Source organism: Carassius carassius, chromosome 33, assembly GCF_963082965.1.
Source record: "Carassius carassius chromosome 33, fCarCar2.1, whole genome shotgun sequence".
Taxonomy (NCBI): Eukaryota; Metazoa; Chordata; class Actinopteri; order Cypriniformes; family Cyprinidae; genus Carassius; species Carassius carassius.
The window spans coordinates 17,140,140-17,157,869 of record NC_081787.1 but is presented as its reverse complement, the minus strand read 5'-3'; the positions used below and the strand labels follow the sequence as shown (position 1 = coordinate 17,157,869).

Here is a 17,730-nt window from a genome sequence, read left to right as displayed (position 1 = left end):
GCATTTTGGAACTAAACTCTTCTATATATATATAGAAGTGTAGTTAAACAGCTCCAGAAGCATTTGGCGTATCCAAGGCAAAATACTTTATTGACATCCTACGTGCTTTAGTAAATAAGAATGTGGGTGCCATCTAATTCTCTCTCTCTCTCTCTCTCTCTCTCTCTCTCTCTCTCTCTCTCTCTCTCTCTCTATCTCTCTTTCACTGTTTTTCTAGATGCTTAGGTGATGCATTACTTTAGTTCCTAAACATCAGTGTGTAGGATCCATTCTTACAACCTCTTTGTGAAAGAAGGAATTCTTTTAAACTGAATTTCAGACTCTAGAATGCTATTTTTTTCTCCCCATTAACCTTCTTCTGCACTCATTCAGGGCGTATATATCCTCCATCATTTATCTGAGCAGACCAAAAAAAAAAAAGAATACTATTTTTACCCCTTTGATTTTAAAAACAATTCCCTATGAAATATTCCCTGATGTCTTTAGAGCAGAGTAGATGACACTAGGCAGGAGGTGTCTTTGAGATCCTTGGTAATTGGTATGCCAGGTTACCTCACTAGATTCTGTTAAGTTCATCATAGACCCTTGAAAGAATCTTCAGAGTTACAAGAACATAAGCTCTACTGAACAGGCTTCCATTACAGAGACAAAGTAGCGTCCCTGAATCCTTCAGTTGAAGATTAAATCTCCCATGGACTCCAGTCTCCAAAAGCAATCCTCTCTCTGCACTTCCTTCCCTCTTATTTCCCTATGCTGAGCCTTTATGAATGACACAGCATCTGTGATGAAGGGCAATCATTGAGCAACGATGGCAGCACTTTGAATTTTGTTCGAATAATCCTTTCGCCCCAGGTTAAGATTTTGTGGAGTGGGCTATGTCTATCTCTCAGCACTGAGGGACAAGGCGCTCTCGCCTTCCTGACATAATTCTGTACCCAACAAGATGAAAGTAAAAGAGTGTGAGAGAGGCGGCTGCAGTCGTACACGATTTCTGGCAGCCCACCAAGATCAGCTTGCTGAGCTGCCCAGGACTGCAGTACTTCCAGCACGCACAGCTAAAGGTGGAAGATCTGCATCAGAGAAGCTAATTCAGATGGCATTAGAAAGAACGATAGAACGTTTTCCTTCGATTTTCTTATAGATTGTCATGTATCATGAATTAATGGCCATAATGACTGCTAAACTCCTGCAGATAGATGGTGGCCTGTAGAATGTCCCAGACCAGTGATGGATCAGTCTGGCCCTGCACAATCAGTCCCATTTCCTGACCCTTTACACTCTGGTTAGGGAAGATAATGGCAGAGAAAGGATGATAACAGACTTTCGTGACAGCACTCCTGACACCTTCTCCTATCTATTCTTGGGAGATTTAAAAGATACACCTCACTTACTTAAAATCAGTCCCGAAAAAATAAACAAATAAAAAATCCACCTCTTATTAAAGCATGGAAACTGGCCAAATCTTTAAATTTTGTCTCTAAGCTTTTGCACAGTTCTTAGTTTACTCAACCTCTCCTGAAAGATACATATATCATACCGGTGAAGATGATTGCTGACTGATCTTCTCTTTTTGGTTTCCTCTGTACTGGGAAATTCTGAGGGTATATATAGTAATAATAAAAAATAAAAATAAAAACCTGGGGAAAAGAAACACTGTCCAAAACAATCTGTAAGATTTCTGGAGTGCATGATAATTGTTATGATCAAAGACTAATCAACAATAACTTTTGCGTATTGTGATCATTTAATACACAAAACAACCAGTAAATCCCATTCTTGCCTGCCATCTACCCTACATAGTGGGGGTGTAGGGGCAATGGTTTTTTTGTTGTATTTATTTTTATTATAACATTAATTATTTTGGAGTTATGGAGATAATCAAGGACAGGATGTTAAGTCTTAAAAAATCAGTTTTCAAAGCCTCATATAGATAATTGGATTTTTTTCAAGGTTGAAGCATCCTCACCATAAATCTTTATTTAATTGGGATGGATTAAATATGTCACATGAGACACGTGATTACCGGTAACATATGGAGAGTAGTGGAGAGGTCATGCCCTCTCTGCTGTGTGACACTGTGGAAGAGACAGTGTTTGTGGGTGTCCCGTGTGGTATCTGATCTGTCGAAGGACATTAATGTCCTCTCAGGGAGGAGGGTGTGCTACTGGGCTCTCGCTGTTTAGCAGGTGCGAGATAAAGACAGATGGAGCAAGAAAGGAACACAGAGTCCTTGAGTTTGCGCTCTCTCCATGTGCCCAGGCTCCACGGGGGACTTGGTCACCCCTCTCACAGTCCTTCAGTGTGCAGATGACCTTCACACACCCAGCCACAGATACACACATCCGCAGAGAGAGAAATAACCTTGAAAAGTATAGTTGGGATACATTTATGCACAATAAGAGTAGAAAACATAATATATTATTATTTCTGAGGAAAGTTCAAAGAAAAAATGGTTAATCGTTATTCATGTGGGAATGTCTATTTTTGAATAATTTAGTGAACTAAAAAATGTATGCATAAGAGGTACTCTATTGTAAACCCTATTATTCTCTCAGTTAAGGGCAAATTAAAAGATATGATTTTATACATATCTTGATGTGTGTGTGTGTGTGTGTGTGTGTGTGTGTGTGTGTGTGTGTGTGTGTGTGTGTGTGTGTGTGTGGAAACCAAAAATCTCCACTAGCTGACACATTTCAAATATCACACAATACATACCACATGGCCCTAAGGCTACATTTTCCTTTTCTACACAGGCACTCGGGTAAAAAGTGGCACATTTTGTTCTCATCTACCCATACTTCCTCTCACAGTAAGGACACATAGACACACACTGCCAACCACACAAAGATATGAGGATATGCCACCTGTCAAGTATGCCATCTCCATCACTTTTTCCACTATAACAGACACATTTTATGTAACACGGTCCATTTACAGCCCATGTGACTGTGCCGTTTTCAAAATTCAAGCATCACTTCTTCGTCTTTTTAAATTGTTCGGTGCCTCCAGGCCGACAGACGTACGATGACACATAGAGGAGACCCTTGAACAGTGTAGCTTTAGCATGGTTTGATGCTTGTTATGAAGAGATTTACTTCAGGGACTCAGGTCTGGTCTGCATGAGTGGCTGAGCAGTAGATAACGCTATGCTGCACAGAGACGCCGTAAAGAGTTTGTGTGTCACGCAGTGACTTTGTCACGATCAGATGAGCTAATTAGCCTCAGGAGCGCAGATTAACAGCGCGTGCTACAGAGGAGCTGAGACAAGAGCCAGTGCCAAGCCGGTGAAAACAGATCTAATTAAAAACAGACAATGAAAAACACTAGAGTTCAAATGGGAGAACAGAGCGATGGATTTTGCCTGTGATCTTCAAAAACTTTGGGGGACAAATGGTTAATATTAATTGGACTGGAGGTTGAGATGATGTAGTTGTGTATGTCTTTTGTTCAGATTTCTTTGGTTAGAGCATATGGTCCAGCCAAAGTTATAATTCATTTTTGAATATTTTATTATAGTATTTTTAGTTTTTATTTAGATTTAGTATAGTCTTAAAATAAATTCCCAATGGATATAATCAAGTCTTAAGGCCTATCACACCAAGAATGATGACTATAAATACAATCATAACAATAACTATATTAGTGTCCACTTCAACGGACGAGGATGGATTCTGTGGAAGGCCATTTAAAAAAAAAAAAAAAAGTCAAGAAAAGTATATTTACACCCCAGTGGTCTGAGTTTAAATCTTAAAAATGTAAACTTTTTTCTCATAATTATATCTTCACATTTCACAATTCCATTTTTTTCACCCCCAAGGAATTAAGAATTTAAAATATAACAACTTTTTATCTGATAATTGACTTCTGTCTCACATTTATGAGATTATATCTCACAATTTTTACTTTTCTTTTTAGAACTGTAAGAAAAAAGTCTGAATTGTGAAAAAATGTCACAGTTACTTTGTGACCAAGCTTTCATAAGATTCTGACTGGCTGTCAATGTTGTCTGTCAACTGTTCATCAGCTGGAAGAAGATCTTATTGAAATTGAATCCAACAATATCATACCACTGTGTCATTAGTGCTAAAGTCGTAGTGTGGACTTCACTATTCTGAAAGAATGAAAATGGTTTTAAAAACATAATAGTTATAGTTATCATCCTTCGTGTCAATGGGCCTTTACCCTGGAGTTTTTACTTGTTGAATATCATCTTGCATTTAGAAATATGTCAGAAGTACAGTACGTAAAATGAAAAGCACTGAAATGATACAAATACAGACCATTTTGAGCAATTCAAAAGAGCGATTTTGAAGCAAAATACTTTGCAGAGAAGCACTTTTTGTACCTTCAAGACGTTCCCCTACTGCAGATATTTTTTGTGAATACACACCAGCTGTTCTCATTTTAAAACTCAAGTTTGCTAAAGCTGTTCTGTACAGGGATATACTCTGTACTTGACTGGTAATTCAGGATGACAGCTCTCTACAGAATCTCTCGGTTTCAGCAAGTTTTCAGTTATGTCAACTTATCCTTTCCATAGATGCCTTAGTGGGTAGTTTCAGTTCAGTCACCTCTGAGTCACTTTTTATAGGTTAATCCAACCCAAAAATTAAAAGCCCGGATCACCTGTTCTAAAATCAATGAATTTTTAAGATGGAGACAATTTTTTTTCTCTTATTTTCCTACCAGAAGTCAGTTTGAGAGCAATAGTAAGCTTACAGTCCTTATGGGCATGCTTTTTATTCAAGCTCATAAAGTTGTACAATTCTGCTGAATGGCGGGCTCCAGTGTCCTACGAGTTTGGATAATTGTTTTATTTAGTCGGAATTACCGTATGACTGAATTGAGTTACACTGAAATGTCAATCAGTTTTTGATACAAATTTATGTTCTGACCTCATAACATGCAGCTAAATTGAAAAACAACCAATGCCATTTACAGTGCATTTTACTTTCAAAAACAAGATATTTTGAGAACTAAAAGTAGGGCTGAACAAAAATGAATTGAAACTGAAAAGTGGGTGTCCTATAACAGATGAAGTCAGGTTGAAAGCAAGTTTGCAGTTGACTGCAGAGTCTTTTTGACCGAAAGATGTATCTGAAAATGGCATAATGTACTGTTCCCTTTCAAAAGCTACTCTCGATGCTGCGCTCAATAGCGCTAATGAGAACATTCTTTGTTCGACCGGTTGTGAAGCACGTGTGTCAAACACGCCAAGAATTGGCTTACATAACCTCGGCAGGTGACGTCACTGATAACGTGCACCTGCAGGTTATAAATAGACGTGAAACGGAAACATCCTCAGGTTTCTTTGTCTTCAGAGACCGCATTGTGTGTGTGTGTGTCACGCTGATGAAAGTATTAGTTTAAAAGGAAAGGAAGTTCTAACTATTCTTGCTGATTCCATATGAGATGTGTGCCTCGCTCTCCATGGCCGATCTCTGAAGAGAAATCGCATGTTTATTGTTTAAAAAAAAAAAAAAAAAAAGGCTGCTTTTGCTTCTAGAGTGGCAGTTATAAGCACCGCGGTTCACTTCCTATCCGCGCTATGCTCTTTGCTCTCACGAGGAACGAGCTGCTTCCCACTCATTAAGATCGCGCTCCGATCTGGAGGATCAGACGGTTCTCGCGCCCACCTCCGAAGCGTGCCCAAGCACTTCATCGGATTGGGCAGAGGCTGCTGTAGCTCTAGCTTCTGTTGAAATGGACATTGAGAGTGCTCTCTCCTAGCGCTCCACTCGCGATTATAAGGACATGAGGAGTTACTAGGTAGTGACTCGTGCAGTGACCAGATTAAAGCCTTAAAATTAGATTTTGTATATTATGATTTCAAAGGTGAGAGAGACGCTAGCTGCTATCTCTCCCCTATTGGAGCAACATCATTTAAATAAAAATATAAATAAATGATGATGAAAATGATGATGATTATGATGATGAAAAATATATATATAAAAATATATATATATGAAAGGACAGCAATTGTTTCCTGCCAAGCCACGTACTGCAGCAGCATCTGCACTTGGATGGAACACATTTCATGCTGTGGGTCAGACTAGTACTGCCCTGCACACCATAGGTTCTGCAGGCGTATCAGGCTGATTAAAATAAATAAAGAAATAAGTCTGAGTGCCAAGAGGAGACCTTTAATATGTTTCTCACTCACTGTGCTCAAGTGTCGGGGCTGTCAAGAAATAAATAAATAAACAGTCCCGACTCGATCCAGCTCCTCTGGGGTAGGAGGTTCACAGAGAGTGTGGCGAGTTGTGCGCCCCTTCATAAGACTGGGGAGCAGCTTGTAGCACTTGGCAGCCGCAGATGGAGCTGGACTAAAGTACAGTCATTACGACCAAAGCAAGGGCCTTAAGCTGTGCCCAGGACAAAGGGTGTGTCCCCTCAGGGAGGGCCCTGGAAAATTCTATCAGAAGTATAAGGCTCCTCCCCGGCACCCTTAGGGGATCACTGAACAACCTCCGCCACCACCGGTGTTTCGGGGGGCAGTGGCCTCCAGTAAAATGATACATGCTCTGTTGCTTCCTGCCACGTTTCAGGACACCAGATATCTTAACCCCACCACACACAACAAACAAAGTGTCACAATTAAGTGCTCTTTTTGGAGAAGCTGGCAGCGTGGAAGCTACTGCCAAATATCTCCCCATGAGTCAAAAGAACTGGAGTGAAGGGCTACGGGATTCAGTTTGCACATCGTCTTCTGCGTTTCAACAGCGTGGTCTCCACCTCTGTGAAACCGGCACTTGCATATCTGTTGACACAGGAATCACAGACTCTGCTGGTCAAAGGGGCCATAGAATGTGTTCCCCTGCCAGACAGAGAGTCAGGCTACTACAGTCTGTATTTCTTGATTCCCAAGAAAGACGGGGGGCTGCGTCCAATCACAGATCTATGGACGTGTATTTTCATTTTGAAATATTGCCACAACTTAGGAGGTTCCTGAGGTTCGCTTTCGGGGGCAAAGCTTACCAGTGTCAGGTTCTTCCATTCGGCCTAGCTTTGTTATCCCGCACTTATACGAAATTCATGGATGCAGCTCTGGCTCCTCTACGACTCCAGGGCATCCACATTTAAAATGTATATAAACGACTGGCTGAATCTGACCCAGTCTCAAGGGCTTTCGCTTCGACATCAGCATGTCGTCCTAGCTCATCTCGAATCTCTGGGGTTGAGACTCAACGGCAAGAAAAGCGTTCTCTCTCCGGCTCAGAGGACAACGTATTTGGGTGTGGTATGGGATTTGATCATAATGCAGGCACAGCTGTCTCCTGCATGCATCAAATCCATTCTAAACACCCTAAAGAACATCAAGCTAGGCCAGAAACTGTTCATCACTGTCACTGTTCATCACTTTCAGAAGGTTTTAGGTCTCATGGCAGCTGCATCCACGGTAATACCTTTGGGCCTCCTGCACATGAGACCGTTTCAGTTGTGGCTCAGAGCCAGGGGATTTCATCTAAGGGCCAATCCCCAGTGGCAATTAAGGGTTACGCGCCAGGGGCTTCGTACCCTATCTATGTGGTTCAGACCCCGGTCTCTGACTTTGGGTCCCACTCTAGGTCCGTGTTGTCATCGCAAGATGCTAATGACAGACGCTTCCCTCATGGGCTGGGGAGCGGCCTTAGTTGGCTGTCCAGCCCAAGGGATCTGGAAAGGTCATCTTCTCGAATTGGCACATCAATTGCCTCGAAATGAAGACTGTATTTCTGGCCCTGAAATACTTCCTCCAGCAGTTGAGAGGCTACCATGTTCTAGTGTGGGTGGACAACACATCTGTAGTCTCTTAAATAAATCGCCAGAGCAGACTGCAGTCGCGCCGCTCGAATGAGTTAGCGCACCAGGTTCTGCTTTGGGCACAGGACAAGTTCCTGTCCCTCAGGGCGATTTACATTCCTGGGCATATGAATGTGGGAGTAGACTTGCTGTCCAGACAAGCTGTGAAACACGGGAAATGGAAACTCCACCCCTAAGTAGTCAAATCTGGGAAAGATTCAAGTAGCAGAAGTGGACCTCTGTGCTTCACAGGAGATGGCACAATGTCCCCTCTACATCTCTTTGACTCATCCAGCTCCCCTGGGTCTGGACGCTATGGCCCATGCGTGGCCAAGACTGCGTCTTTACGCCTTTTCTCCGATTGCTCTGCTCCCGGGAGTCCTGGCCAAGGTCCGTCGACAGGGGTCTCGCCTCTTACTGATAGCGTCCCGTTGGCTGACCGGAGTTTGGTTCCCAGATCTAATATCCCTCCTCGATGGCTCGCCTTGGGCGATTCCAGTCAGGAGAGATCTTCTCTCTCAGGCACAGGGGACAGTATTTCATCCCCGGCCTGAGCTTTGGAACCTTCACGTCTGGCCCCTGAGGGGACCAACCACAGATGCTGGCCTTCCAGCCACAGTAATAGAGACTATTCTAAGTGCTAGGACTCCCTCCACTAAAAGAACTTATGCCCTCATATGGAGTGTTTTTGAGGGCTGGTGCATGACACACCATGCAGACCCAGCTCACTGCCAAATTGTTTCAGTACTGGAATTTCTGCAAGAGAAATTGTCCTCAGGCACAGGCCCTAGTACTCTCAGAACCTATGTGGCCGCTATTTCGGCTTGCCACATTCTGATTGATGGGGTTTCTGTTGGAAAGCACCCTCTAGTCGCCCGCTTCATTCGTGGGGCTAAGCGGTTGAGGCCACCCACTAGAGCTATGGTCCCTTCATGGGATTTAGCCATAGTGCTCGAAGGGTTGGCTGGCCCCCCATTCGAACCATTAGAATCAGCGCCTGCCAGGCTTCTGACTCTAAAGATGGTTTTTCTTATGGGCGTTACATCTCTAAGGAGAATTCGGGATTTACAGGCTTTGTCAGTCCTGCCATCCTGTTCCGATTTTGCCCCTAGGTGAGTCAAAGCTATTTTGCATCCTCACCCTAACTATCTTCCAAAAGTTCCTTTCTCGACCATACATCCGGTCATTCTCGAAGCTTTCTGTCCTCCGCCATTCACGACACCGGAGCAGCAAAGACTTCACTTACTGTGTCCAGTACGTGCTCTTCAGACTTACGTCCACCGCACTAGCCAGTGGCATAAGTCAGAACAACGTTTCATATGCCATGGGGGCTGCAGTCAGGGGTGCGGCTGCCACCAGGCAAACAGTTTCACATTGGGTGAGGGATGTTCCTGCTCAAGTGTGTGATGCGGCAGGTTGGTCCTCTCCGCACACATTTGTCAGGTTCTATAGTTTGGATGTCCATCCTACTAATTTCCAAAGTCTTCTGTCCTCCGCCATTTACAACACCGGAGCAGAAGAGACTTCACTTACTGTGTCCAGTATGTGCTCTTCAGATTTACTTCCACCGCACTAGCCAGTGGCGTAAGTCAGAGCAGCTTTTCATATGCCGTGGGGGCCGCAGGCAGGGGTGCGGCTGCCACCAGGCAAACAGTTTCACATTGGGTGAGGGTTGCTATTGCCCTAGCCTACGAGGCGCGTGGTCAAACTTCGCCTCTAGGAGTTAGTGCCCATTCAACCAGTTGGGTTGCATCTTCAATGGCTTGAGCAAGAGGTGCGCCCTTGCAGCAAGTGTGTGATGCGGCAGGTTGGTCCTTTCCGCAGACATTTGTCAGATTCTATAGTTTGGATGTCGATGCTACTCCGGGCTCCCATGCCCTTGAGTCCACATCCCAGAGTCATGTCTGAGACCTCTTCGATGTTTGTGCACACATACTACACAGCCTTGGGGGTCCAGACACTTACAGTGTGGCGGCGTTGGTATTCTCGTTCCCATTAGCGCTATTGAGCGCAGCATCGAGAGTAGCTTTTGAAAGGGAACGTCTCGGGTTACTTGGCTGTAACCCTGTTCCCTGAAAAAGCGGGAACGAGATGCTGCGCCTCAATGCCACACTGTCGACGTGCCCGGACGTCTCTTCAGACAAAGGGGTAACCTGAGGATGTTTCCGTTTCACGTCTATTTATAACCTGCAGGTGCACGTTATCAGTGACGTCACCTGCCGAGGTTATGTAAGCCAATTCTTGGCGTGTTTGACACACGTGCTTCACAACCGGTCGAACAAAGAATGTTCTCATTAGCGCTATTGAGCGCAGCATCTCGTTCCCGCTTTTTCAGGGAACAGGGTTACAGCCAAGTAACCCGAGACGATAACCACTATAACAATACATAATAAAACACATGAAAAATGCAGTACATTAGTACAAAATAAATGTTATTACTTTAGATAAAATATTAATACTTTATCAGTAAAGCATACCTTTTTTATTAGAAATTTGAGTTCAGTTCTGTATAATCAAAACTGTTGCTACTACTTTTTTTGCACAAACATCAAAAAAGTATTATGTTGCCAGATTAATTATACACTATAAGACCAGCAGTGTTCAACCTCAGTTTATTACAGTAAAACAATATTTTTTGTGTGTCCTTAACCTTTTTACTGTCTAGTAATTAGCAGCTTATGCTAAGATTCTTGCAGGCACTCACCATAAAACTGGGTCTTTCATGAATGCCTGACAAAAAGCAGATGACTACAGTATGTGCTCAGTGACTCTCTCCTGCGTTAAGACAAGCTTGGTCCTCCTCACTTTCATGTACGCATGATGAGAACGAACAGCCCGGGCTGATGAAAGACAAGTGAATCGTCAGATCTGAAGGCTGAAGTCTTTACACGTCTCTGCTGTCAGAGCAACCCAGTCCTCATTAAAATCATTGCTAGAGAGCAGGAAATGTGAGACCATGTGTCAAGCAGGTTGAACACAGGCCTTATGGACTGGTGGAATGGCAGTGTGCCGCCCTCAACTGCTGATCCAGGGAGAACAAAACTCCTGGACTGAAAACAGAAGCCTTCATGCATTTACATGCCGTTCTGTCTCCTGGCACAAACTGACGTGACATGAATACATATTGCATGAAGTTGGATAACTTTTCTGTTCTGCTATGTCAGCCTACAGTAACTCAAACACAAAGGTGGCAGAGGGACAAAAAGTATGGTCTTGAATGTGGCTAGATCTGTACTATAATTTGAGCTCAGCACTACTGACCACAAGATATTGGTGATATCTGTAGACATCACTGGAAACAAAAGTGTTTCACAACCTGACACAGCAGGGACCCTTTAAAGTTACTAAGTTTTGTTTTATCTTAGCTACTTCATTAGAACGTCACCTACAGTATGTATATAATTATGTATATAATATACTTATTAATTCATTTTACAAGAAAAGAAAAGAAAAGAAAAGAAAAGAAAAGAAAAGAAAATGCTTCAATTGCTCTTCTCCCAAACATACGGAAATAACAGTTACTGTACTTCTGATCACAATGCAAAAAAGTGAAAATGTATAGATGTATAATGTAAGATTCTAAAATCAAGATACATTTACTTGAGAAGCAAAATGCCATAAAATAAGCCTGGTTTATGACAAATTTTTCAAAGCGAAGTGTGTTTATGATTAAAACAAGAACAAATGTCTGCCAGTGGGAAGTTTTTTTATTCCCCATTGACAAAGGTTTGTTCTTGTTCTAAGCACGAACACATTTCATTTTGTTCAATGTTATGTCTACACTCAAATTTGTTCAAAACAAGACTTCATATGTTTAATTTGCATCTCAAGTATCTTGACTTATCAAGTATAATGTATCTTGATTCAAGGATGTTTGATATAATAATGTATGGCACTAGATATTCAGGTTTTTTGTGCAGTGCATGCATTTTTAATGTCATGAATTCATGAATTTAAGACTTCCTGCTCTGATTTAAGACCTTTTCCTTTTTTTTGCTCCTGTCAGTATGAAATCAATGCATTATTTCCATTTTTTTCCCTTGATTTAATGGCATATTGAGTGTCTGTTCACACACAGCTGATTTAGGGGCATCACATTAGCTGGCTGCTCACGAAGGGATATTGTATGTGTGATTTTAAGTTTCTTTTGCTAAATTCTAATCTCTCCCTTATAACAAAAGTAATCCTGACACAACCTAACACTGTGTTGCATTAATATGATTTGACCAACAGTGGAGAGATACACAACGTCTCCGACAGTCACACTGCGGAGAACGAGATGACTCGATCTGATGACTGATGAATGTGTGCAGCGGATGCAATCAGAAATTATTGCTTTGTCAAAATCCTGTATTCTCATGGCCCTAATGGAGTCCTTCTGTTATTACGATGTGACCCATTGTCCTTTTCTTGGCGCCTGTCCTACTTGCATGTCTTGCCGACAAAGAGAGTAGTCGACATTAAGAGTATTTATAAAAGAAACTGGATGACAATGAGAACTAATTTATCAACTTTTCAGTTCACTTTGTGTGAGAGGTTATCCTCTAAATGTATTTGAAAGTCCTTTTTTTGTGACCAGCATGTAGTCCATGGACTCTGTTGAGTGAGATCCTGTTGCTGAATTTCTAATTCTTTCTCTCAAAGGGGCGACCAAAGACATGGGGAAAATGCTGGGTGGCGAGGAGGAGAAGGACCCTGATGCCGAGAGAAAGGAGGAAGAAAGACAGGAAGCCCTCAGGCAACAAGAGGAGGAGAGGAAAGCAAAGTATGCAAAAATGGAAGCGGAGAGGGAATCGCTTCGACAGGGCATCAGGGACAAGGTAAATGTAACGTCAAATAATTATTTATAAGGTGTCAAAATGTTTATATGATCACTTACGATAATCTAGGCCAGGGTGATTATCATTAATATTAACTGAAATAACATAAAAAGTAAACTTAAAATATTAAACTTTATTTCAGCTAGTTGCCAAGGCAGCTTTTCTGATTTTCATTTTAAATAATTAAACCTAAACTAAAAGGAATAAATATGTTTTTTATATATATATTATTTTATATTTTATTATGTTATAAATTCTATATACACATTTTTTAAAAAAATGAATAAAAATGACAAAAACAGAATATAAAATATAGAAGAAAAAAATCTAATTCAAAACATTTGCAAAAACTATAATAATAAATCAATTATAGTAAAATAATACCAAATAAAACAGGCCAGTGGTTTTCAAACTGTTGTACAATGCAAAAAATAATTTTCCCTACTTATTTTGTAAAATATCCTATTTTGGTCTTGAGTTCCAATACAAAAATCTAAACATTCTTAATATATTATATCACATTAAATGTATATCAGCATATATTTACTTTTCAAAGCAAAATGACTTGTTTCTGAAAAACATATTAAAATTAAGTGAGTTTATGTTGAAAACAAGGGAAAAAAAATATCTGCCAGTGGGGTAAGAAAAATAAACTTTAAAGAAAACAGGATTATTTTTCTGACCTCATTGACAGATATTTGTTCCTGTTTTAAGCAAAACAAGACTTAATTTCTTCTGTCATTTTACATTTTATTTACAATAATCTAAGAATGTTTAGACATTTGCACTGTAAAGCAAGACACAAACTGAGTAATTGTGTATGAAATATAAAATATAAAATGTTACAAATATTTAAATATTTTATATTTTATTTATATGAAATTTCATTTTTGTTTGAGAATCACTTATCTAGGCTATTTAGAAAATATTATATTAATGCTATAAAATAGTGACCAATTGACATCATACAGACCACATATATACATAAATTGACAGTTATTTAAGGGTTAATTTATTTGTTTTTTTGTTTCACTCTTGGGGAGGCTGAATGCTGCTTTGTAGCAGTTGAGTGGTATGCTGTGTATTGTGATGGACGGGCCCTAAGGTGCACGCTGTGAACCAGAGGGACTGGAAAAATAACAGTCTAACTCTGGCAAGCATTCCATTACTGTGGAGGCTGTGGAGATTGACTATGCTTCACTCCCTGCACTCATACTACCATATGGCTGCTTTTCTGTGTGACAATATGAAAAAGGTGTCATGGACCTGGAAAGACCCAGGAATTATAAAAATGGAAATATTATTCTAATAATAGACAGTGGTTTTAACAACTTCATTGCATTATGTACATTACATTAAACATTATTACATTAATCCATTCTATAATAGTCAGTGTATAGAATTGCCATGACACTATGATTAATTTGCTTTCACTTATGTTCATATGGAAATGTAATTAGTTAATTAGTTATTTCCATTAAACACAGTTTTTAAATATTTTTTAATAAAATAAGTGTAATTTTTATATATATATATATATATATATATATATATATATATATATATATATATATATATATATATATGCACGTAGCTACTAAAATAGGAAATAAAAATTAATTAACCCATTTATTGTACATTAAATATATAGAAATGCCATGAAACTTTGATAAAAAATTTTACAGTATACCATTGTTTATTAAAAAGTGGAAGTGAAGTGACCCCTACACAGAATTTGTGTTCTGCATTTAATCTATCCAAGTGCACACATACCTGGAGCAGCGGGCAGACATTTTTGCTGCAGTGCCCAGGGAGCAGTTGGGGTTCAGTGCCTTGCTCAAGGGTCTCACCTCAGTCTTGGTATTGAAAGCGGGTTATTCACTCCCCCCACTTACAAATTCTGTCGGACCTGAGACACGAACCCACAGGTTACAAGTCTGACTCTCTAACCATTAGGCCATGTCTGTCCCTATTATCAATCTACATGACATATTGTTCAAGTAAACACACACACACACACATAATATCTACAATATATAGTATCTATAACAATAAATACAATATTTAAAAAACTTTAAATATAATCAATATATATATACTATTACATATATAATGTATATATGTATATATTATAGTTGAGTAAAGAAAGTCTCTCTCTCTCTCTCTAAAGACAACCTAAATATTACTCTTCAATAACATACAGGTCAAAAACTGTGATTGTTTAAATTATATCAAGAAAATTTGGTTCATTCGATGTATAAAAAATGATTATTCTGCTTAACAGACTTGCCACTTAAGAAATTGTCATGATAATTTACCTTGGGCCGCTGAGTCTCAGAGATTGTACACATGGCTGCACAAAATGAAGGATGATCTCCTCTTTTGAGCAAAAAAAGCTAAATTTTTATGCAAATCCATGTTGAGAGGAGAGGTCTTTTTTCCAATAAGCCATCACCCCATGGGTCTAATTTACCACAAGGATTAGGGCTGCATCTCCACATTCTGTACAAAATGTGACTGCAATACTGAGGGTAGTGCTTATGTCTTATCCATGATGGCTGAACTTCAGTGTTTGCCAAGCACTCTCTTCAAATAACCCATTTAATTATTTCTTAGATTAAGCTGCATTAATAAGACTTCATGCAAACATATATGTGATGGAATCCAAATTATAGCAAGTATATAGATGATGTGAGAATAGCAGAAAATCATTGTTTAGAACAGTGGTTCTCAATTCCAGTCCTTGCGACCCCCCACATTTTGTATGCATCTCTTATTACTACAGACATTTGTTGTTTTCAACCGTATCCACTTTATTTCTGATGAGCTTACTGCATTTTGAATTATGGGTGGCACATCCGGCACTTCCATTCAAAAAGATTGAAGATATTCTGCTGTAATAGTATGAAAAAGGACAACATATACTGCATTTGTGATCTGTTTTCCAGATTTAATTTACAATATATCCCATTAACAATTCACTGGAATGTACGAAGAATATTTCATTTTTCTCTTCAAATCCTAACATAACTTTCCAGGTTTGTTTATTTTCACAATTAAATAAAAAATTGTATCTGTCAAAAATTATATAATTAACTTTGAAATAGTATCATGCTATTCTGAAGTTAATGAACATTTTTGATTAAGGCCATACACACCGACCGATCAGGCATGACATTATGACCACCTTCCTAATATTGTGCTGGTCCCACTTTTGCTGCCAAAAGAGCCCATCGAGTCATGGACTCCACTAGATCTCTGAAGGCGGCTGTGGAATCTGGCACCAAGATGTTAGCAGCAGATCCTTTAAGTCCTGTAAGTTGCGAGGTGGGTCCTCCATGGATCCGATATTTGTTAAGCACATCCAAAAGATGCTTAATAGGATTGAGATCTAGGGAATTTGTAGGCCAAGTCAACACCTCAAACTCATTGTTGTGCTCTATGGCAGGAGGAGCAAACGAAATACACACTGGGTGTGGTTTCTTGCCTGGGAGAGGGATTTTATTAACAGAAAATAACAAAAACAGGGAATAAAGTGTCCAAAGGGGAAGGTTGTTCAAAATGAACAGGGGATCTGGTGTCGTTGTCATGCTGCAGGGTTCAGGAAGTGTTCGGGAAGTAAGGGCCCAGTTAAAGGGCAGAATCCGGTGGACACACACGATCCCCTTTCCAGTCCAGGGAGCGAGGGGTGGCAACTTCTTCCAGCAGCTTTGTCCTCCTTGACCTAAAGCTCTTCCCGGGGATTAACAGCCCTGCATCCTGGCCCGACGGCCATGGAAGGGGTGCAGTTCTCGTGTGGGCTGCGGGTCCGGCAGCTTACATCTCTGGCGATGCGGGAATCCCTCTACCTATTCCTGGACCCACAAGACACCAGCGTGCATGCACAGGGAAGAGACCGGTCTCCCGAGGAGAGGCGCAATCGGCATTTAAACAGCGCCGATGATGAGGCTCCATTTTCTTCAGGTGGGCTTTATCACAGCCCTGGCTATTTCAGCGCCCTTCTCCTCTCATGCACCCACTCTTGTCGGGAGCCTGGCAAAGGGCAGTGATTCAGGGACAGGGTGATGCTGATAATTAGGGGGAGGCAGCCGACTCGTCAAATGCTCCTCAAATTATGTTTTATTAACAAGATTTGGGAGGAGCGCGTAAGATACTTAGCCTAATCAACACAGGTGGACCATAATCAAGTAATCAATCCCATAGTATAAATATTGCTGACTTACCTCTATCCATTGACGGTTTATCAGCATCCCTCCTCCACCCCATCTCCTCACTTTGAGTTCACTTTATAAATAGACGGGGAAGGGGGGTGTGGCAGGGGGGGCGTGGTTTAGCGAAGTCTGCAGCGGGAGAGAGAATCAGGAGACGAGCGGTAAGTGAGTGGTTTGGGCAAAAACTATCAACACCTGTTTCTTGTTTCAGTAATTGGCGCGGAGAGAGTATAAAACGCCAGGAGAGACAGAAGCAGTCGAGAGAGAGAGACGGACTGCTGACGTGAACCGGAAACGGGATCCGGAACGAGTAAACCGGAAGTGTTGCGCGAACGTGTCTGTGTTGATGTCAGAGTAAAAGTCACCATTTGGTGTTTGTGAAGTTTAAGATATTTTTGAGTTAATAAATACGTCAGCAGTCCAGCCGACCTCTTTGTCCTCTTCCTTTCCTCCCACGAACTTACTACAGGGGGGTACTCTAGGTTCGGGCCATTCTCGAGCTTGGAGCCCTTCCCCGGACAGCACGCCAAATATGCATACCATACCTCAGCTAATTATATGTAAGCGTGAATTCGTGAAACCATTCCTGAACCATATTTGCTTTGTGGCAGGGCTCATTATCCTGCTGAAAAAGGCCACATCCACCAGGGAATACAGTTCCATGAAAGGGTGTTCATGTTCTGCAACAATGCTTAGGTATTTGGTACGTGTCAAAGTTGCATTCACATGGATGGCAGCACCCAAGGTTTCCCAGCAGAACATTGTCCAAAGCATCACACTTCCTCCGCTGGCTTGCCTTCTTCCCATAGTGCATCCTGGTGTCATGTGTTCCCCAGGTAAGCGACACATGCACCCGGCCATCCACGTAATGTAAAAGAAAACATGATTCATCAGACAAAGCCACCTTCTTCCACTGC

The 17,730-nt window shown here is 41.0% G+C and overlaps 1 protein-coding gene across 1 annotated transcript in view; it reads left to right on the top strand.

The window, feature by feature from the left end:
• Positions 1-17,730, top strand: part of LOC132113865 (complexin-1) — a 62,548-nt gene that overhangs the window by 33,405 nt on the left and 11,413 nt on the right. Inside the window, exon 3 of the mRNA XM_059521895.1 lies at positions 12,427-12,602. Coding sequence (XP_059377878.1) covers positions 12,427-12,602 — 176 coding nt within the window. The remainder of the gene's footprint in view (positions 1-12,426; positions 12,603-17,730) is intronic.